Source organism: Cetorhinus maximus, chromosome 3 (assembly GCF_964194155.1).
Source record: "Cetorhinus maximus chromosome 3, sCetMax3.hap1.1, whole genome shotgun sequence".
NCBI classification, from domain to species: domain Eukaryota; kingdom Metazoa; phylum Chordata; class Chondrichthyes; order Lamniformes; family Cetorhinidae; genus Cetorhinus; species Cetorhinus maximus.
Genome location: NC_135881.1, coordinates 204,067,093 through 204,090,859, shown reverse-complemented (window position 1 = coordinate 204,090,859; position 23,767 = coordinate 204,067,093). Strand labels below are relative to the sequence as shown.

The 23,767-nt window shown below is 46.3% G+C and overlaps 1 protein-coding gene across 1 annotated transcript in view; it reads right to left on the bottom strand.

Moving 5' to 3' along the window:
* drosha (drosha ribonuclease III) overlaps positions 1-23,767 on the bottom strand; it is a 155,364-nt gene that overhangs the window by 130,210 nt on the left and 1,387 nt on the right. Inside the window, exons 2-12 of the mRNA XM_078539651.1 lie at positions 22,086-23,032; positions 17,371-17,451; positions 13,866-14,112; positions 11,130-11,271; positions 9,675-9,838; positions 6,583-6,663; positions 5,696-5,782; positions 5,499-5,585; positions 4,236-4,307; positions 3,393-3,474; positions 1,371-1,445 (exon numbers count right to left, since the gene is read on the bottom strand). Of these exons, the coding sequence (XP_078395777.1) occupies positions 1,371-1,445; positions 3,393-3,474; positions 4,236-4,307; positions 5,499-5,585; positions 5,696-5,782; positions 6,583-6,663; positions 9,675-9,838; positions 11,130-11,271; positions 13,866-14,112; positions 17,371-17,451; positions 22,086-23,026 (2,059 nt within the window). The 5' untranslated portion in view covers positions 23,027-23,032. The remainder of the gene's footprint in view (positions 1-1,370; positions 1,446-3,392; positions 3,475-4,235; positions 4,308-5,498; positions 5,586-5,695; positions 5,783-6,582; positions 6,664-9,674; positions 9,839-11,129; positions 11,272-13,865; positions 14,113-17,370; positions 17,452-22,085; positions 23,033-23,767) is intronic.

The window sequence follows — 23,767 nt, the reverse complement described above, 5'->3', positions numbered from 1 at the left end:
ACTGGCATCAGGGCTGCTGAGTGCAGGACCACGACCTGTACCCTTATCCTGCACACTTGAAAACGGCAGAGGACGGGAAAATGGGGGCCAGGCCTGAAATCCGGTCCACCTGGCCTCCTCTGCACCCACCCGACCAGGGTCTGCCCCCCCCGTCGGGATGGCAAAGTCCAGAGCAGAGGCACAATAGGACAGTTTGCCCCAGAGTGTGAGTGACATCTTACTGAGATATTTCGGTAATCATCGAGTAAATGTGAGGTACAGGATATTCTCTTAAAAGTAGCATATCACCATTGTTTAGGCTGGTTTTTTTCTTTTGAAGAGACAGAATATCAACACTGCCATTTTCTAAGACATTAATTAGCACACACACTATGGGCGGGATCTAATGCAAGTGGTCAGATGGGCGAGGCCACGGAATCACATGGGAGTGTACAAGTCAGAATCCCGATGGCTAAAGCTGAGGACTGAATTAAACGGTCAGTGGGAAGGCAGTGATGCGGTAAAACCTGTGTGAATGCGGTGGGAACAGCTAGTTAAGATGGTTAAGAAGGCAGCTGAGAGGTACTTGCACGCTGCTGAGAGTTAGCAAACACACCTCTTGGGATTAAGTGAGTGGCGAGGGGGGGTTTTAGGGGCCTATCAGATCCCCGTCCAGTGAAAGCAGGCGGAGCTGGTGTGGGCTGTCTCTCTCCGCGGCGGACGGTCAGCCATTATAGAACTGCCTTCCACAGAAGGAATTCGGAAAATTACAGGCTGAGAGGCACAGATTAGAGGGGGAGGGGCAGATGGTGCAGACTGAGGGGCACAGATTGGGGAGGGGAGAGGAAGGGGCTGATGGTGCAGACTGAGGGGCCCAGATTGGGGAGGGAGGGGCTGATGGTGCAGACTAAGGGGCACAGACTGGCACCTTAAATCCAGAGGAGGTAGCAGGAAGTGAGAGGGCTAAAATAAGACCCATGGTGATTACACACCCAATATTGTTGGGCGCACAAGGGTTGGAGAAACAGCGCTAAGGGAGGCAGTTTGCAGGCACCATTATCAGAGGCCCAGGGGTAGAAAAGAGGCCACTATCAAGTAATTGGGGCCTTGCGTCTCACTTCCCCTAACAGGCCACGTGATTGTGGTCAGCTCGCACCTTCTGATCCATCCAGGAATCCCGCCAAGCTCCTGGTCCACCAGCAGGTCCCCACATCACCTGAATTAAGTTCCACCCTATATTTCTCCTAAATGCAAGTGAGAGATAGGACAGCAACTGGGCACGTGCTTTTCACAATCTTTTATTCATTGCTAACGGGATTGCTTTTTGAAAGAGACTCAGGGTGCCGAATGGTCTGCCTTGGTACTGTCCTGTTCTATTACTCATTACTCACCAGGGATCGATCTAACAAAGCGGGGCAAGAAATGAAATCTTGGGCAGGATGAAGCACCATTTTCAAATATTGGACCTAAGATAGAGCAAAATATATTTTCAGATACATATATAGATGCAGGAACGTGTGCGCGCATGTCAATCTTCTGTGGAACTATACACAGTGAAGCCAGAACAAGTTATAGCTTTAAAATGAGGTGGAGTTAGAGAGCCGGGGATAATTGGATTAGCAAACACGTGTTACTCAGACTTCCTTTGAAGGAATTACATTCTGTCCCTATTTTTCTGTTTCCATTCTAAATTCTGAAGACCACAATTATAGTGGAATTTTCCCATGTAAACATGTCACACTTGTCGTCACACCTTCCTGCCCTTAAAACCTGGCACTAACCCAGAAAAGTTCAAATCCTGAACGTAAAAAACAGCAAATTCCAACATTTGTTTCAATTTACTGCTTAGGACTTAACAAGCCTCACAGAACACAGAGAGTTTCAACAGAGATTTGTTCACTATAATCAAGCAATGGGGTTGTGTCTCCAGTACAAGTAACTCAGCTTTGTTGGAAAAGCAAAACGCTGCAGATGCTGGAGATCCGAAGTAAAAACGGAAAATGCTGGAAAGACTCAGCAGGCCTGGCAGCATCTGTGGAGAGAGAAACAGAGTTAACATTTCGAGTCCGTATGACTCTTCTTCAGAGCTCCTAAGAGTCATATGGACTCGAAACGGTTAGCTCTGTTTCTCTCAAAACAGATGCTGCCAGACCTGCTGAGTCTTTCCAGCACGTTCTGTTTTAACTCAGCTTTATATCATATTTAATAATAATTTCTCACGGTCTGATGTTTTATTTATTGATCTGATATTTCTGAAAAGTTTGGTAACATTCCATTAACCATGGCAACAGTGGGTCATGCTCCTTGCAAAACAAATCAGCCTAGTTTTTAGACAGGTCACTAATGATAATCCTGGCTGCAATCAATCCCTGGGAGCTTTCAGTTGTTTTTGAATATTGTACACAGATGTTAGTAACTGCATCTATGATATTTTCTCAAAATATCTGATGCGTGTGTGAAATTGGTCCTTCTATATTCCTTTCTCACTCACGCAGGTCCATGGGATTAGTGGAATAATATTTTGGCACAGACTAGAAGGACCGAATGGCCTGTTTTCTGTGCTGTAGTGTTCTGTGGTGCTATGTTTATTTAGTTTCCCCTAAAATGCATTTATACTACTCACCCCAACTATTCCCCGTGGCAGTGAGTTCCACATTCTAACCACTCTCTTCGTTAAAAGTAGTTTCTCCCGAATTCCCTATTGGATTTTATAAGTGACTATGTTACATTTATGGTCTAGTTCTGGTCTCATCCACAAGCGGAAACATCTCCTCTAAGCCGACCCTATCAAGAAAATAAGAACACAAGGAAGAGGAGGAGCAGGAGTAGGCCATTCTGCCCTCCAGCTTGCTCTACCATTCAATAAGATCATTGCTGATCTGACTATGGCCTCAACTCCTTCCTGTCCCTCATAATCCTTGTCTCCCTTGTAGATCAAAAAAATCGAACTGTTAAGCTGTTCCATAATCTTAAAGCGTTCCAATAAGTCATCCCTCAGCCATCTCTTTTCTAGAAATAAAGAGCTCAGCCTGTTCAGTCTTTCCTGATAAGTATAACCACTCAGTTCTGATATCATCCTTGCCTTCTTCTGTTGCATGTCAGTAAAATACATTGAAAATACCAAGTTCCTTTCAGAGCTGAAGATGTAACTGCTAGATATTCCCCATCTAAAATCAATCTCATTCAACTCGTTCACCGAGAAAATAGGAAAGATCGACTCTCAGTCAGACACAAGACAATTTTTGTAATTTATGTTAATTAATTGAATGAAAATGACTTTGAACACGGGCCAACACTAAACTCTGATTAAGCAGCATATAGGTTTCGTACTAACGAACATAAATCGGATTCATTAAAAAGGGAGTGTCCCATCAAGTTTTACTTTAAAATTTACATTTTGAGTTTCACGTTACCGTGAATATTCCAGTCGTAAAGCTCCAAAATATCCTTGAATAAGAACGAGGCAAACATTTCTAATCCTTTCACACAGAAATTCTGAAACCAAAACAAACACAAATACTCAGGCCTGTGAAAGGCAAATAGCAAATAAAAACATTACAAAGCAAGTGGTCTGCAATTTTTTTTTGCTCTATTCTGATCCTTCATTAAGTCCAACTCCATAAATCTCTAACTATTAAAAAGGCTAAAAAAATACATTGATTCTGTAAAACGTACAATGCATAAGCTCAGTTCCGGATTATTTTATCATAAGATGTGACGGAGGACGGGATCACTGACAAGGGCGCTGCTGCTCCTACAGATTTACATTACAGCAGAAGCAGGCCATTCAGTCCCTCATTTATGAGCAGGCCGAAACAGAGCTAATCCCACCTTCCAACTCTTGGTCCGTAGCCTCGTAAGTAACATGCATCTCTGAGTAATTTTCAGAATGTGAGCAAGGTTTCTGCCTCTGCCCCTTTAAACCAGTGAGCTCCAGACCCCTACACACACTAGGTAAAAAAAAAACCTTCTCAGCTCCCCTCTAATCCTTCCACCAATCACTTTAAATCTATGCCCATTGATTCTTGACCTCCCTGCTAAGGGAAACAGGCCCTTCTGATTGACTTTATCTAGACAGTTCACAGAGTTATACACCTCAATTAAATCTCCCTTCACCCTGGCCTGTTCTTATTGTTTTACATATAGTAACATGATATTTCAAATCACCACAAATTCCTGACTTTTAAAAACATGTGATGATCCATTCTTCACTGCTAATTTTTTTTTTCAAAAAAAGGATGATACTCAGTACTTGCCTCTGGCATCATTTCCTCGATGAAATGGATGGTGTAGTCTATATTAAAACGTATGACCCTACACAAAGGAATCTGCAAAAATAAAGAAACATTGTGTATGACCATTTCTATATATATATAGCAATAGACATTTAGTTAGGTAATGTCACTCTTATTTTGTAAACGCTATCGAATTAATACGTGATAGTCTAAAGATTCACAATGATGTATTTGGATATAAAGTAAGAAATTATTGTGCTTGTGAAGCTTCACCAGTTAATCACAAGAGGCCCATCATTTAAATACATCAAGACCTCAAGGTAATTAAGCAGGGTGAACCAATGAAAGCATATATTGCAGTACAATGCAAGCTAATGTTAAAAGTACCAAAGCGATAAGTAGAAAAAAAGAACTTGCATTTCTATAGCACCTTTCATGGCCTTAGAACACTCTACAGTCAATGAAGTGCTTCTGAAGTTTAGTCACTGCTGCAGCCAATCTGTGCACAGCAAGCCCCCACAAACAGCAGCATGATAATGACCAGATAATCTGCTTGCGGGATACTTATTGAGGGACAAAGGACATCAAGGATACCCCCTCTTCTTTGGAAATAGTGCCATGGGATTTTTATGTCCAACGATGAGGGGCCCAAGCACAGGTGAGCGATGGCGGGAAGGGGGTCGTAGGTCGGAGGTCGTAGCAAGAGCAGAGGGAGGGGTGCCTCTCAGTGCTCACTCCACCTTCCCCCATGCTGGCTTCCCCCCGCCCCAGTCAGACAACGAAGGACAGCCCTCCCCGTCCCCAGGGCCCACACGCCAGGGTTTACCTATCATTTTTCCCATACGACCAGCCCCTCTTCCCCAACCCACATGCCGCTGGGTAAATATCAGTGGCAGCGGGATCATGTCCCTGAGAGCTCTTTAGTCGACCTATCCAATTAATCCTACTCCCCCTGCCCTAACTCCGTGACCCTGCAATTTATTTTTCTCTTTTAAGTGTTTATGTAATTTCTCTTTTGAAAGCTTCTATTGAATCTGATTCCATCATCCTTTCAGCCAACGCATTCCAGACCACAACAACTCTCCATGTAAGCGAGAAATTGCACCAGAGTTACTTCGAATTAGCAGCTTATATATTATTTAAAACGACGGAGTATCACAATAACAGCGTGTCTGCGAGTTAGCATTTTTGATAGGATGTAAGATCCCTCTTATGAGAAGAGCCGAATGCACCTAATACATAATATAAAACATACGGCTGATGATTTACAATTGCGGTACTCACATTATTAAGCGGAGTGTGAGAAAACAGGGAAAATCCCTCAAAGATATATTCGTGGTCATCGTACTCGATCACAGTTGGTCTATCAGTCTAAAACAAAATGTAGCGTTTGGTTTGGAAATTAAATATAAATTCATCACTAGACATAAACTTAAAAGATTCATACTTTGTCCTTCCAGAGCTAACGACACAGCACTTACCAAAAAATTGGTAGGCGGAGAAACTGTAATCCTATAGTGGAATAATTTGCCTGCGTTATTAGTCATTGGACGACAAGCATCATTTGCCTAGAACAAAACAATTCAAAGCGTGTTATAGTTTGCAACTTCCTAACATTGTCACAATAGCTAGGTACCTAAAAACCTATCAGCCATTTTGTATCCACTCATGGAGCACGGTCATAATCAGAGCCTCGTCATCAAATAGCTTCATCAGAATGTTTTATGGTTACAGTTAACAATGAGGATATATCCATAAAATGAAGAACACAGCAGCACTGAGCTTCTCTTGATTCAAAGGGCTCCATGTAAGGCATCGAGGACCCAATTCAGCTCCTCCGCATGGGGTTCCTCCAGTCGCATGTTTGCATTGCGAAAAGAAGTTACTCCAAAATTCTGCAGGAATATGAAGTTTAAAGACCTGCATTCCAGGTTGTGCTGCGAGTTCCAGCAGCAGTGCACTGCCAAGCAAGGTAGCAGCGTTACACGTGGAAACCCCATAACTGCCAGGCTCACAGTGGAAGTGGGACGCTCGGGAGCACTGTGGGCTTCCTTGAAAGAGTTTCAGCTTCAGATGAGCTGAGACAGGGCTGGAGTCAGCCAATGTTACGGAGGTCGAAGTAGACAGTCTAAGTGGTGGAGCGGATATGTCGTCAGGAGCTCACCATGGGAAGTCAAACACAACATCAAGATTGTGAATTGTCTGACTCAGCTTCAGAGAGTTGCCAGGGAGAGGGATGAAAAATCGGTTTTCACTCAGGTTTTCTGGAACTACTTCCAGATATAGATCAAATCTTTAGAAATATGCAAGGTTCTCTTAAATCAAGCAAGATTCAAAAACATCTGGACAAAACAAAGTGCATTCCTACCTCTTCACCAGGGTAAATGCTGTGTCTGATTCCAGTTCGTTTTGCCTTGGCGCTACATTTACACAGTGGGCCATCATTCATCTAGGAGTAGGGGGTGAAAGTTAAGAGGAAGCAATAGCTTAAATACCGAGGAACGTCGCGCCCAATTACCAATAACGTCCAGAGTGCTTATTTACCTCATTCATAAGCGGCACTGATTTAATTAATATGGAATTAATAAATAACGACAACAGGTTGCTCAGTTTGAGGAAGCTGACACAATGAGGTTTTGAGCTTGCTATCTAATTCATTAGGCCTAATTCATGTCCCTCCTGTAAGGCAGTGACCAGAACTGTATGTAATACTCTAGTTTATGCCTAATTGGTGTTTTATACAGTTCTGGCATAAACTTCCTGCTCTTATATTATAGGCTGCAGCTAATAAAGGAAAGTACTTCTTCACGGCATCTTTCGCAGCTTTGTTTACCAGTGTGAAAGTCCTTGTACACAAGATTGCCCATTGGGGCCCCAAATCTCCACCTATCTGCAATTTAAGCAAATTAAAAACAAAGAACTTGTAGCAAGCCTGGGGGTGTGTGTGTGTGTGTGTGTGTTTTTGTGCATGTGTGTGTGCGCGCGTGTTTTTGTGCATGTGTATGCGCGTGTGTGTATGTGTGCGCGCACGTGTGGGTGTGTGCGCATGTGTGTGCACGTGTGTGCGTGTTTTTGTGCACGTGTGTGCGTGTTTTTGTGCGTGTGTGCGCGCGCATGTGTTTTTGTGCGTGTGTGTGCGCATGTGTCCGTGCATGTGACTTTGCTTTCTGCTTTCAGTTTTCTGCCATGAAAAATCAAACAAGAAAATAAATAAGGAGGAAGGGGAGGGGAGAACTGGATTGGAGAGAGAACCACGTGTGTAACGGTGAAAGGATCAGCTGGTGCCTTCAGTACAAGAAGGTCTCTCTGGGGGAGAGAAAAAGCCTGATTAACATCCAAATTCTGGGATGGCTGGAACCTATCTAATTCAGTCCCGTTATAAAGTACATCCACCATTTGCGATTTCATCCTTTGCGAGGATTTGCGGGAGCATAACCCCCACGACCAGTGGGGCTTTATTGTATTTTGTTTGCCTTGTTAACCATCTCATCTCAGTCCTGCTGCTTTCAGGGATCTGTGGACATGCGCTCAAAGGCCCCACTGCACTTCTCAGTATCCTATCATTTACTGTCTTTCCTTTGCCTTGTTTCTATTCCCCAAATGCATTGTCTCACAATTCTCCAGATTGAATTTCATTTGCCACTTCTCTGTCTATCTGACCAGTCCATTGATAAATTGCTACAGTCTACAGCTTTCTTCCTCATTATCATCCTCATGGCCAGTTTCTCTACCATCTACAAACTTCTTAATCATGCCCCCTGTATTGAAGTTTAAATCATTGACATATACCACAAACAGAAAGGGGCTCAGCACTGAGCCCTGCGGAAACAGCCTTCAGGTCACAAAATAAAAACGCTTTGCTTCCTGCCACCAAACCAATTTTGGATCCAACTTGCCACCTTCCCTTTGACCCCGTTATTTACTGATCAGTTTGCCACGTGGGACCTTGTTAAAACCTTGCAAAAATCCACATATACCACATCAATAATCCACGTACACCACATCAATAATCCACGTATAGCACATCAATTATCCACGTATACCACATCAACAATCCACGTACACCACATCAACAATCCACGTACACCACATCAACAATCCACGTACACCACATCAACAATCCACGTACACCACATCAACAATCCACATACACCACATCAACAATCCACGTCTACCACATCAACAATCCACGTCTACCACATCAACAATCCACGTCTACCACATCAACAATCCACGTCTACCACATCAACAATCCACGTCTACCACATCAACAATCCACGTCTACCACATCAACAATCCACGTCTACCACATCAACAATCCACGTATACCACATCAACTATCCACGTATACCACATCAATTATCCATGTATACCACATCAATTATCCACGTCTACCACATCAATTATCCACGTACACATCAACAATGCACGTATACCACATCAATTATCCACGTATACCACATCAATTATCCACGTACACATCAACAATGCACGTATACCACATCAATTATCCACGTACAGCACATCAACTATCCACGTATACCACATCAACTATCCACGTATACCACATCAACTATCCACGTATACCACATCAACTATCCACGTATACCACATCAACTATCCACGTATACCACATCAACAATCCACGTATACCACACCTAAAATCCATGTATATCACATTAACAATCCATGTATTCCGCATCTAATATCCATGCAGGTTTCTGAAGGATAGCACGAATACTACAAGACACAAAAGCTTCAATTATAACAACAAAACACGGTATTTGGTTCTTCTCTTTTCCACTTGTTATGAAATTATTGGCACTGGTACACTTACAGAAATAGATGATTGTATGTAGGCTAGGGGCTGCGTTTTACATACCCCCGCCGGGTTTGCTTTCGGGGGGGGGTGGGGGTGGGCACACAAAATAGGGCAGGTGCCCACTCACCACCTTCCCGCCCACCCTGAGCTCACCCCGATAATACGGGGGAGGGGGAAGGCGTCGGAACCAGCAGCCCTGGGCATCCATACTTAAATAAATCATCAAGGGTCAATCGGGCTCGTCACCAAGTCAACAATTGGCATAGGCAGTCAGGCGAGACTGAGCAACCCGATATTTTTAAAAGAAACTTTTCTAAGGGCGGGAGGGAAGTGGGTGGAAGGGGGAACACGGGTTCGATCTTCCCTCTAAATAATTTAAAACTTCTCTTGTTAGATAGAGAATAAATCTTTTATTGCACATTGTATAGGGAAATTACAGAGAAGGAAACAGACAGGGTTAGAGAAAGGGTAAAATAGGGCATTGCAGCACAATGACAATTTGGCAGAACTGTTCGATTTTTCCTTCAACAGCGCGAACACTTCTCAAAAAAAAAAGTTCCCATTGACAAAGAAACTCTTAAGAGTGTCACTGACTGTCCAGGCTGTCCTGTATCATTGTGATAGAAGGGCTGACACACCTGGCCTGGATCATTGTACCACAACTCCTCGTGCAATCGATCGGGATGTGCCTTTTTGCGTTTGATTTCTTCAATTACGTCAATAATTTCAGAGTCTGAGCTGCAGGTACTGCTCCCACTGCTGTTATCATCCGAGTCACAGCCCGAATCACTGGAGCTGGCGTCTGAGCAGAGGAAAAAAAAAAAAATCGCATTAAAATATTCATGAACATTAAACTACCAATCAACAGGGCAATGAAGAAATATTAAATGTTTCGAATGCTCTTGGGACAAAAGCAATCCGGCAATCTGTAACTAATTGGCAATCTTGCTGAAGAGAGAGTACAAGCTTTTCAACTCACACTCATCAAGACAAATGCAAGAATGCCAAATTTCAAACAATCACAACAACAATTTATACCAAAGGGGGAAAAGGTGCTGATTGGTTGGCAAGTCGACCCTGATTGGCCCATGAAGAAAGCAACAGGGAACTAATCAGCAATCTTGCTTTGTGTTAAACCAGGATTGAATTTACAATGGTACACTATTGTGAATATTAATTGTGACATATAGGTGGTGACAAAGAGTATTTTATTGACGATATTTCATTTACTGGATTCTTCTTTTCTGCTCCCAGCACCAACAGGGTTAAAGCTGATTAATACCAATGGTTTCTGCAAGCAGATTGTGAAGGATACGCATCCCAAACTACAGACTGCTCAAAATTGACTCTTAGACGATGGTCTCGTTCAGGAAGGTCTGGGTGTATCGCAGAATGGTTACAGCACAGAAGGCCATTCGGCCCATTGTGTCTATGCTGATTCCCTGCTACAGCAACTCAGCTAGTCCAATTACCTTGCCTTTTCCCCATAGCCCTGCACATTTTTTTTTTTCCTCCTCAGATAATTATCCAATTAAAAAGTGACAATCTGATGCAAGGTCAACCCCCTGATAGGTTTCTCTGTTTTTCTCTCTCTCCATAGACGCCGCCCGATCTGCTGAGCTTTTCCAGCATTTTCCGTCTTTATTTCAGATTTCCAGCATCTACAGTATTTTGCTCTTGGTTCCTGTGGGTTGCTTGCTGCCATTGTCTTCGAATAGGTCGACTGAAACGATGGAAACAGGTCGGCACATTGCCAGTCAGAAAAGGGCCGGAGTCCAGCTGGTTCAGCTACTACCAACCTGGGGCAGTGATCAACCACAGAGACCAGGCACGGAGACCAATCTCTATCAATTCGTCTACAATGGACCCAGACAAGAAGTGAAGAAAACTCAAGTAATGAAGAAGGTTGGGAACCACACGGGCGTCTATAGCTCACCTACTTACCCGATAATCTTGCTGATTCATCAGGGGAGTGCTTAGCTAAGCACTTCCCTGATGAATCAGCAGGATATATACGTATATATATTATATACATATTATATATATAATCTATACACAAATACACTTTTTTTTTAAATCCCAGTCTTTCATACCTGGTTCTTCATCCAGTTTGGTTTTCGGAGGCTCCCATGGTGGTCTAGCAGCTTTTGCCTTTGCCTGTCTCTGCCCAAGCTCCTCATCAAACTTCGCATAAAGCTGCCGCAGTTTACTTGTGCCAACAGCAGTGGAATCACCCTGAAATTTTCAAAGTCAGGTTTGGACGTGCGTTTACAAACGTTTTTGTTTCAGAACAGCGGTACAAGAGGGCCACTCGCAAACCTTTTAACTCTAGGTCAATCTTTAACGTCAGGAACATTGAGGGAACGCATCTCTTTCTTAGTCCGCTAATAGAAGATCAGAGAAATTATCAGAGGATCGTACATCACAAGGAGGAGGCCATTCGGCCTATCGTGTCTGTGCCAGCTTCTTGAACGAGCTACCAAATTTAGTCCCACCCACACCCCAGATTTCTCCCCATGACCCTGGAAATTAATGCTTTTGAAGTACAAATCCAATTGCCTTTTGAAATCTCCCGCAGAATCCAATTCGGGTAGTGCCTACCAGATCTCCTCTACCCCCTCCACGTGACCAAAAATTCTCATTTCCCCTCTAATTCGCTGCACGGAGAAAGGAATGAAACTTTTTGGAGGCTATAGGTTGGACAAGTAAGAATTTCAAGAGAAGAAAAAGCTACAGACATTGTCCAAATGTAGGCAAAATATGGCAAAAGCGTACATCACAACAGAAGAAATCCAGAAAAACAAATTGCCCCTTTTATGTTAGGTCCATTTTGGAAGGGGCAAGAAGGGCCCCACATACTCTCCGGAGAAGAAGAGTTATAATGGATTTGAGGGGCAGAGGGGTAGAGACACACAGGTCATAGGTACACATCATAAGAAAAAGGAGAAGTAGGCCACTCAGCCCCTCATGCCTGCTCCACCCTTCAGTAAGATCACGGCTGACCTGTTAGTGTTTCGAACTCCACATAATAAGACAACTAAAAAAAACAAAGCAAATAACGCACCGGGCTTTGTTTCCAGAGTGGAATTGAAAAGCAGAGATGTAATGTTAAAACAGAAAACAGCTGGAAAAAAACCTCAGCAGGTTTAGGCAGCATGTGTTGTAAGAAAGTGAAAAACAGAGTTAACATTTCAAGGCCGATGACCTTTATCTCTCTCTCGACGCAGATGTTGCCAGATCCGGCTGAGGTTCTAGCCAGCGGTTTCTGTTTCTTATTTCAGGTTTCCAGCATCCGCTAATGTTCTGCTTTTCGATTAGAAGTTACATTAAACTAGCACAGAAATTTGGTTGGGCCCTGCTTGGGAGTACTGAGCACGGCCCTGGTCTCCATATCATAAAAAAAAGACACAGAATACTGCAGAAGATGCCGGAAAGTTTTACTTGACCCACCAGGAAAGACCGAACAGGCTGGGTCTCTTTTCTTTAGACCCGGTGGAGGTGTTTGAGATTATGGAAGGGCGGACGTAGGGAGAAGATGTTTCCATTTGCAGAGAAAATCGCAAATTAAGGGCCTTGAATGTAATAGTCACTAATTAATCCAATAGGGAGTTCAGGAAGAAGCTCCTTTACAGAGAGTGATGAGAATGTGGAACTCACTACCAGATTGTTTTTTTTATTACTCGTTTGTAGGATGTGGGTGTCGTTGGCTAAGCCAGCACTTATTACCCATCCCTAGTTGCCCTAGTTCAGAGGGAATTTAAGAGTCAACCACATTGCTTTAGGTCTGGAGTCACATGTAGGCCAGACAAGGTAAGGACAACAGATTTCCTTCCATTCATGAACCAGATGGGTTTTTACAACAATCATCAATGCTTTCATGGTCATCATTAGACTTTTAATTCCAGATTTTTTATTGAATTCAAATTCCACCATCTACCCTGGCCAGATGCAAACCCAGAGCATTACCCTGGATCTCTGGATTACTAGTCCAGCGACAATACCGCTACGCCACTGCCTCCCCTTGGGGTGGTTGAGGTCAACATCATCGATGTGCAACGTTCCATTAAGGGGAAGCAGGATAAACACATGAGGGAAAAAGGAATAGATGGATATGGTGATGGGGTGAGATGAGGTTCATGTGGAGCATAACCACCAGGATGGGCATGTTTCAACGCTATTCATTCTACGTAATACTGTGCACATCTTTGGGAATTAAAAGCATGGGCAGGATTTGCTCTCTGCATTAATTATAAATTACAGCACCATGATGTACTATATCCCCAAGAAGCATAAATGGCTGAAAATCAGGGCTAGTTAAATTTGCAGCTCACCAAGCAGGTCTTTATGTAAAGTCCAATGTTCCATTAGTTTTCCGCAGCCCTTTGACAGGTCAATCTGCACTTAATTCAAACCGTGCAAAGATATACAAACGTAATAAACCTTGTCTAAAATTATAAAAGGGTTCGATAGGGTAGATGTAGGGCAGACAACTCCCATTTGAAAGGGGAAGGCGAACCAGGGGCATAAATGTGAGAGAGTCACTAACAAATCCAATAGGGAATTCAGGAGAAACTCCTCTACCCGGGGAGCAGTGAGAACGTAGAACTCACAGCCACAGGGAGTGCAAAGCCATTCACCAAGGGAAGCTGGATAGACGCATGAGGGAGAAAGGAATAGAAGGATATGCCGATGGGGTGAGACAAAGGGGGGTCGGGGGGGGGGGGTGGAAGGAGGCTCATGTGGAACATAAACACTGGCAGAGAGCAGATGGGCTGAATGGCCTGTTTCTGTGCTGTACACTCCATGGAATACGACCAGGCTGTACTTACCACCTGATCCATGGGGTCACTGGAATAGTAATTCTCAGAGTGAGTACAGCGAATCCACACTGGCTTTGTATTTAGCAGCTCTTCCTCCTCTTTCTCCTCCTCAATCTTTTCAGTGAAGGAGCTCTCCTCAGTCTCCTTGCTTCGGGTGGCAGAATGGGGCTTCTCCTTACTTGAACTGTGACCCGTTGACCTCCGATCTCTCTCATCCTCCCAGTGAGGGCGCTTCCTCTCTCTGCTGCTTGACCGGCTTCAAAGAAAAAGCACAGAAAGATTCCAGACACCCTCAGGCCTTTGTAAAGGAATAAAAACCCGCTCTTTTACCCATCGAATGTTTGCCGCACGCCGAACGAGGTAAGGGAAATAAAAGCGATTTTCAAACACACCGGCCAGAATTTGTACTAGCTGTAGCGATCGCTGTCCGATGAAAGTTAAATTTTGAGGACAGGTTGTGTAAATCTGCAAAATACTGCAGAGGCTGGAAATCCGAAATAAAAAACAGAAAATGCTGGAAAAACTCAGCAGGTCTGGCAGCGTCTGTGGAGAGAGAGAGAGAGAAACAGAGTTAACGTTTCGAGTCCATATGACTCTTCTTCAGAGCTAAAGAGAAGTAGAAATGTGATGGATTTTATACTGTTTAAGAGTGGGCGGAGCAGATGGAACAAGATATAAAGTCAATAATAGGTGGGAGCCAAGTAGAGATCAACAAAGATGCCATAGACACAAGCAAAGAGAGTGTTAATGGTCGAGGTAAAGACACTTCTACTTCTCTTTAGCTCTGAAGAAGAGTCATACGGACTCAAAACGTTAACCCTGTTTCTCTCTCCACAGATGCTGCCAGACCTGCTGAGTTTTTCCAGCATTTTCTGTTTTTACTGTGTAAATAAGGCTTGTATTATGTTAAGTAGAGGAGCTCGAGGGATGATCCAGTTGAGGTGTATAAAATGTTAAAAGGATTTGACAGGATAAGAGACACTTTTTCCCTCAGGTTTTAATAGGGTAGATAAAAATAGGCTGTTTCCATTAGCAGATGGGTACAAGGGTTGGGGGTGGGAGGGACACAGATTTAAGGTCTTGGGCAAGACATACTGGGGGAACGTGAGAAAGAACATTTTTCCCGCAGCGAGTGGTAATGATGCTGCCTATGAACCGGGTGGTGAAGGCAGAGACAATATTGTGGGGAAATACACTTGCAGAGCTATGGGGATTGCGCTGGGGAGGAACGAGACTGACTGGATTTCCCTGAAGAGAGCTGGCATGGATTCAATGGGCCGAATGGATGCCTCCTCCTCGATGTAAGGACTTTCTGATTTTACCCTGGGCAAAATCAAGAACAAGGGGGGCATGATCTTAAAATCAGAGCCGAGCCGGGCCGTTCAGGGAACAAAATCAGGAAGTATTTTTGCGGCATGCAGCGTGGTAGAAATCTGGAACTCTCTTCCCCAAAAGGCTCCGGACGATGCTGGGGATCCACTGGAGCTTTCAAGGCTGAGATCGCCAGGTATTTGTGAGGTCAGGGTACGAAGGGATACGGTGCAATCACAGGGTAAATGGAGTAGATCAGCCATAATCTAACTGATTGGCAGAGGGGGTTCGAGGGGCTGAATGGCCTCCTCCTGCTCCCATATCCGCACACATTGGAAAATTTTCATGCTCAAATTTTAAGCTTACTATGAGGTAAGCTCTAAATGATGGAAATAGTTCCGCGGATTTTGTCTTATTTTTCCATCACCGATTTCTTTAAACTACTTTAATCCGTGGGCGCTATTTTGAATTCAACACCGAGTTTGTTTTTTTCTGGCGGGCATGCTAATTAACTGGAACTTGGTACAGGCTGGAAGATGCTGGCCCAGGGGCATCAGCTTGAAGCACAACCACTCAACCACAGCTCTCAGCATCTTCTATACTTTAGCAAATACTCAACAAAGCTAAGAATAAAACTGAGGGAAACACAGGCAGGCTGAAAACGCGTAGCTTCCTGCTGAATTACCATACCTCATTCAAAGTTAACAAGTCTAAATATTTCAAGGAGAAACTTATGCTCAAGTCACTTCCTTCATGGTTACAGTGCATTCAAACACCCCTAAAACTCAACCACAGCACCAAGTTATTTGGACATTAAATTTAAGTGGTCCAAGTTCAACCCTCATTGGAAGGGTCTTGGGTGGCTGCAAGGGAGACTTGCCAAAATACTTCCAGGGGTGAGGGATTTTAGGTACAAGGTTAGGAGTTGGGGAAGTTGGGGTTGTTTTGCTTGGAGCAAAGGAGATTAAAGGGAGATCGGACAGAGGAGCACAGGTTTAAATATAGTAAACTAAAAATAAAAAACTGTTCACATTAGCTGATTATACAAGGACTAAGGACACAGGTTTATGGTTTTGGGTAAGAGATGCAGAAGGAGTTGTGAGGGAGATTTTATTTTTTTACACAGCGAGTGGTATTGGCTTGGAACTCGCTGCCTGCAAGGGTGCTAGAAGCGATCAACAATTTCAAAAGAAAATTGGATTTTTTATTTTATTCATTCCTGGGATGTGGGCTTCGCTGGCTGGGCCAGCGTTTATTGCCCATCCCTAATTGCCCTTGAGAAATTGGTGGTGAGCTGCCTTCTTGAACCGCTGCAGTCCATGTGGTGTAGGTACACCCACAGCGCTGTTAGGGAGGGAGTTCCAGGATTTTGACCCAGCGACAGTGAAGGAACTGCCGATATATTTCCAAGTCAGGATGGTGAGTGACTTGGAGGGGAACTTCCAGGTGGTGGTGTTCCCATGTATCTGCTACCCTTGTCCTTCTAGATGGTAGTGGTCATAGTTTTGGAGGGTGCTGTTGAAGGAGCCTTGGTGAGTTTCTGCAGTGCATTTTGTAGATGGTACACACAACTGCTACTGTTCATTGGTGGTGGAGGGAGTGAATGTTTGTGGACGGGTGCCAGTCAAGTGGGTTGCTTTGTCCTGGATGGTGTCGAGCTTCTTGAGTGTTGTGGGAGCTGCACTCATCCAGGCAAGTGGGGAGTATCCCATCACACTCCTGACTTGTGCCTTGTAAATGGTGGACAGGCTTTGGGGAGTCAGGAGGTGAGTTACTCGTCGCATTATTCCTAGCCTCTGACCTGTTCTTGCAGCCACAGTATTTATATGGCTAGTCCAGTTCAGTTTCTAGTCAATGGTAACTCACAGGATATTGATAGTGGGGGATTTGATAGGCTGAATGGCCTCCTTATGTGCTGTAATGACTCGAGCCTCACTGGAGAGATTCAGGCCAATCCCAGTGTTATTACCTCTGTCTACATCCTGAGATCTCTCAGCTTCTCACACAGTAACAGGCTGCTAACTGTAGATTCCCAACTGCGGACATCAAACCTTTGCACACAAGGCACATCACCAGCCTCGGCAGGCAAGTAACCAATGCTAGCTTTCCCAAAGCGTGTTTGGAATAACTAAACAAAATCCAAAAGCACTCCTGACTTTAGTGATTGAAGGATTGGAAAAGAAAAGGGCCCAGTAAATCTCACCTATGCGTCCTTTTCCGTTCACGTCTGTGCTGCCTTTCATATGACGGGGAGCAGTAGCTGTCACGATGCTTATGTCTGTCTCTGGGGAGTGAACAAAAGATTATGTGCATTCCAGAGTTAGAAGGGGTTAACATCGTGAAGGCGTCTATCCCCTTCATAACGCAGCGCGGTAGAGAGACAGAAAAACAGAATCAATTGTTTTCAGTTCCCTAAAAGTGACCGCTTTTCCCAGCAGGCAGGTTCTCGGGCTGTCCTGCAGTTAAAAGTCTGAATGTAGCTGGAGCACACGAAGCAGAAACGCCCCAAGTTCACTCACGGATCTGTACCGAGTTATCCGAGCTCCATTAAGACAGCACGAGCCACACTTTGATTTGCAGCGGCTCCAGTGACCCATCCCTGCTGAAAGTACAGACTTAAGGACTATCGGGTGACATAAGGGTGGCTATCGGCTGCAAGGTCCTCACAGTCATAGATCATTTTGCCGTTCATGTCCAGCACTGTTACAATTTGAGCACTTTGTACAGAATCTCAAACCGGTCACACAACTTCCACCGAAACCAAGACCCAGGCTTCCATCATGGCGGAGAACCTTGCTCCATCATGGCGGAGAACCTCTCTCCATCATGGCGGAGAACCTCTCTCCATCATGGCGGAGAACCTCTCTCCATCATGGCGGAGAACCTCTCTCCATCATGGCGGAGAACCTCTCTACCTTGGCGGAGAACCTCTCTCCATCATGGCGGAGAACCTCTCTCCATCATGGCAGAGAACCTCTCCATCATGGCGAAAATCCCTGAAATCCGAAGTCCCACCCCTAAACACTGCCTGTTCCATTTTCACAGGAACAGGAGTGGAGACAGACTGGGGATCGTGGAGTCAGCTGGCCATTTAAATCACCAGCCGCCTCCACTGATGTGGGATCTTGGTAGGCCAGGAGTGGGAAACCCAGAGAGTGCAGATTAGAACAGGGAAGAGGAGGTCTGATCTTGGTGGATTCATTTGGATAGCCAGGGTACGTATCCCTTTGGGGAGGTAAGGTATCCTTTTGGATATGGTCCTGGGACACCTTAGCAATAGGTAAGGCACCCTTTAGGATTGTTAAAAGTAAATATGATTGTGCGTAAAAAGTGCATGAACTCATTGGAACTGTTAAGCTGTCAAGAAACTGCCAAGCTGTCAAGGAACTGTCCAAGGATACTAGGTAAGTTGGCATGGAGGGGGGTAAGTGCAAAGGGTGGTTGGTGGGGGGGGCATAGGTTGGTATGAGTTAGTACTAAGTTTGCATTGGTGCTACAAGGTGCCTTGGGGATGTAGGGGATTAGAGGGTATGAGCAGCTATGATGGGTGGGTAGAGGGGTGTTGGTTGGCATGGGGGTTTGAGGAGCCATGGGGATGTGGGTTAGGGGCATGGAAGTGCATGAGGAGTGTGGGGAGGGTGGGTGTGGGGGTGGTTAAAGGGGGTGAGGGCCGGAGGGCTGTTTTTGTTTTAATCTTTCTTTTTGATTGAATTCAATCCAGTGCCGGAGCACAGAGGCAGGTCTTCCCCCCAGCCTGCCACTACACCCAGCAGCTTCCGCACTCGTTCCGGGAGCAACCCGGCTTCCGATCCGGCTCGTCCCCCGGAATGAAAATCCGACCCGCGGTGTGGCCATTTTTAAAGGCCGGCTTTGCGGAGCTGAGAATCCTCCCATCTCTGCGCCCCCCGGACCCAGGGGTGGAAACCTGGGCCCACGTGTTTGCTTAAAGTGTTTGCTGAACTATTTACACCCTAATCAGATTATAATACCAACTGCTCCATTGTCGTGGCTGTTTCCACTTTCACAATTCACACGCTTCACATGGACAAGCCAAGGACCCAGCAGTGAGCAACAACACAGACTGAAGCTCACTGGTCACAACCCAATGCCACAGCCTTCAACAGCCCATTAAAAGACCAAGATAATACATTTTAAGAAAGCATTTTTAAGAAACGTGTGTATAAAACGCTTTATAAAACGCTAGTTAGGCCACAGCTGGAGTACTGTGTGCAGTCCTGGTCACCACACTATAGGAAGGATGTGATTGCACCGGAGAGGGTGCAGAGGAGATTCACCAGGATGTTGCCTGGGCTGGAACGTTTCAGCTATAAGAGAGACTGGATAGGCTAGGGTTGTTTTCCTTAGAGCAGAGAAGATAGGGGGGACCGGATAGAGGTATACAAAATTATGAGGGGCATAGATGGGGTAGATAGGAAGAAACTTTTCTCCTTAGTGGAGGTGTCAATAACCAGGGGGCACAGATTTAACGTAAGGGGCAGGAGATTTGGAGGGGATTTGAGGAAAAGTTTTTTCACGCAGAAGGTGGTTGGAATCTGGAACACACTGCCTGAGGGGGTGGTAGAGGCAGGAACCCTCACAACATTTAAGAAGTATTTAGATGAGCACTTGAAATGCCGCAGCATACAGGGCTACGGGCCAAGTGCTGGAAAATGGGATTAGAATAGATAGGTGCTTGATGGCCAGCACGGAAATGATGGGCCAAAGGGCCTGTTTCTGTGCTGTATAACTCTATGATCATGAAAAGGGAACACCTTGTACAGAATGCACAACTCTGTAAATAAAGTCTTCACATTGCTGTAACATCTACTGTGTGACTCACCAAAACGTAACTTGAAGTTACCAGCTGTCAAGCCGCCTAACTGGCTGTTAGCAACCCTACCGTCTATCACCGTCTACCACCGTCTGTCACCCTCTACCACCGCCCGTCACCGTCTACCACCGTCCGTCACCGTCTACCACCGTCCGTCACCGTCCATAACCGTCCGTCACCGTCTACCACCGTCCGTCACCGTCCATCACCGTCTACCACCGTCCATCACTGTCCGTCACCGTCTACCACCGTCCATAACTGTCTATCACCGTCTATCACCGTCTATCACCGTCTATCACCGTCTATCACCGTCTATCACCGTCTATCACCGTCTACCACCATCTACCACCATCTACCACCGTCCACCACCGTCCACCACCGTCCACCACCGTCCATCACCGTCCATCACCGTCTACCACTGTCCATCACCGTCTACCACTGTCCATCACCGTCCATAACCATCTATCACCGTCTACCACCGTCCATCACCGCCTACCACTGTCCATCACCGTCCATCACTGTCCACCACTGTCCATCACCGTCCACCACCATCCATAACCGTCCATCACCATCCATCACCGTCTATCAACGTCTACCACCGTCCATCACCGTCCATAACCGTCCATCACCGTCCACCACCGTCTGTCACCGTCTACCACGGTCCGTCACCGTCTACCACCGTCCGTCACCGTCTACCACTGTCCGTCACCGTCCATAACTGTCTATCACCGTCTATCACCGTCTATCACCGTCTATCACCGTCTACCACTGTCCATCACTGTCCATCACCGTCTACCACTGTCCATCACCGTCCATCACCGTCTACCACCGTCTACCACCGTCCATCACCGTCCATCACCGTCTACCACCATCTACCACTGTCCATCACCGTCTACCACTGTCCATCACCGTCCATAACCATCTATCACCGTCTACCACCATCCATCACCGTCTACCACTGTCCATCACCGTCCATCACCGTCCATCACTGTCTACCACTGTCCATCACCGTCCATCACCGTCCACCACCGTCCATCACCGTCCACCACCATCCATCACCGTCTATCAACGTCTACCACCGTCCATCACCGTCCATCACCGTCCACCACCGTCTATCATCGTCTGTCACCGTCTACCACCATCTATCACCACGGGCCAGGACATCCCCAAGCCAAAAAAAAACTACCTGAAAGGATGAATCGATTTTGAAGATATTTTAAAACAATAATGCATCTCAGAAAAGGTTATTAAGCCTCTCATTACTTTAAAAATCCGCACAGGATGTCAATTATCTCACTTCCTCAAAGTACATTTCCTTGATATCAAAAAACAATGCGAGTGCCTGTGTTTTTTTTAAAATAATAAACCAGCCTTCAATAATCTTTTCTGAAACACTAGTTCGGTCACATTGTTTATTAAGTTCTGAGCACCACGCTTTAGCAAGGATATGAAGGCTCTGAAGAAGAGGTTTACTAGGATGGTCCCAGGGATGGGGGATTAGTTACACGGAGAGATTGAGGTTGTCCTTCCCAGAACACTCGAGACTAAATGGAGATCTGATGAAACCGTTTAACATCATTAAGTGCTTAGACCGAGAAAACAAAGAGAAACCGGTGTCCAACGGCTTTCGGGTCGATGGCCAGAAGGCAGAGGTTTCAGTGATTGGTGAAGAAGCAGAGGTGACATGAGGAAAAGCTTCTTCTTAATGCAACAAAGGGCTAGGATTCGGAATACGCGGCCTGGCTGTGTGGTGAATACAGGTATACTTGCTTTCAAAAAGGAATTGGGTGAATTCTGGGAGGAGCAAATATGGGGGGGAAAGAGTGAGGATTGTTCTTTGAAAGATATGTATCAACTTGATGGGCTGAACGGCCTCCTTCTTTGCTGTACTATCCTATGATTCTCTGTTTAGCAATTCCTCCTTCTTAAACTCTTTCCCCAGATTGATAGCAGTGCTGTTACAAAATACCAAAACTCAAAAGACTCTGCTGCAATATCGTGGCTGTAACATTAACCTCACTGACCCAGAAGCTGATGGACGTGCCGTGAGTTTCCGATATCGCCGCCGACCGCTCGAAGGTCCTCACCTGCTGTGATCGCGGTTCCGGTGTCGAGCCGGGGACCTCCCTCGGTCGTGGCTGCTCCCCCGGCGCCGGCCGCTCTCCGATCTCCTCCGCTCCGGACTCCTGCCTCTCTCCCTGCGCTCCGCCCGGGGCTCCAGCCGGTGGCGCTGGCTGTGGCTCCGGTAGCTGCGCTCTCTGTGGTGTTGGCGGCGGTCCCGCTCGGTCGAGCGCCGGCCGCCGGGGGGCTTCTCCGGCAGGTAATGCTGCTTGTCCCCGAAGCGCTCGGGCTGGTGGGAGCCGGAATTGGGCGGGTAGCCGCCGCCGCCGCCGATCGGCGGGTAGCCGCCCGATCCAGAGCCGGGCTGGAAGCCGCTGTTCAGGTGCTGAAGCGGGTACGGCTGCGAGTAGCCCAGTGAGTACGGGGGCTGGTAGTTGATCGTCTGGGGGGGCATCAGGGGCGGAGGGGGCTGGGGCTGGGGCGGGGCGGACGCCATCATGTGGTGGAACCCGGCCGGTCTGTCAGGGGCCCCGGGAAGGGTGGTCACAGCGTTGGGCACGGGTGGCGCCGGGGTAAAGCAAGGCAAGCCGGGAAAGCCCTGGCGCACGGGCGGAGCGGGAAACGGAGCCCGGGGGTGGACGGGGCATTGCTGCACGGCGCTCTGCATGAGGTCCATCTCCGCCCCCTGGGGCACGTGGGGCTGGTAGGGCACGAAGTTGGGAGGGGCGTAGCCCGCGCCCTGCGGGCTGGGGAACCGGGGAGGGGGCAGCATCGGGGGGGCAACCTGCTGCTCGTGGGGGAATAACGGCGGGGGCTGCTGGGGGTGAACGGGTCGAAAGCCCGGGGCTGGGAAGTTCTGCTGAGGCATTCGGCTTCCTGGGGCGCCCCGGCCCCGAGTGCCCCCCACTTTCGGGATAGCGTTATGGACAGCGTGTGCAGCTCCCCCTCGCCCCAGGTGAAATGACATGGCACCCTTTAAAAGAGAAAATCGTTAGAACGACTTAAATACGTCTGTGGTGCAGAAACAACAGATCCAAACACAACTGAATCCCATTGTACAGGGACAAGACGCGTTATTTCCAAACCTGTTTCACGTGAATTACTGACTAAAAAAACAAAAAGCGCTGACTGACGAAAGGACAGCAACTCGCAAAGGTTTCCATGGGGAAACGAAAGGACTTGCAGTTATATAGCGTCTTTCACAACCAACGGGTGCCCCAAAATGCTTTATATACCCTGAATGAAGGAAACCCAATTTGCACACAGCAAGCTCCCACAAACAGCAATGTGATAACGAATAGATGGTCTTTTTTGTTTGTGTTTGAGGTATAAGGATTGGCCAAGACAGTGGGGGTTGGGGAGGGGAGAGCTCCCCTGCCCTTCTTTGAAATGCTGCCGTAGGATTTTCACATCCACCTGAGAGGGCTGACGGAGCCTGGGTTTAGCTGACGCTCCAGCGCAGTACCGAGGGAGTGCTGCACTGTCAGAGGTGCCGCTTGGCAGATGCGATTTTATTCCAAGCAACCCATTATCGACCCATGGCAAAGTTGTCATACATGAAACTCTGAGAGAACATTGTGCGGAAAAACATTTCCTCGCTGAAGGGTTACTCAGTCTGTGGGTCAATAATCTTCCTGATAAGAATTCAAATTCACGTCCAGCCTGTCATTTTGATTTTCTTTTTGTCTAGCTAATTTGGAGCGTAAAT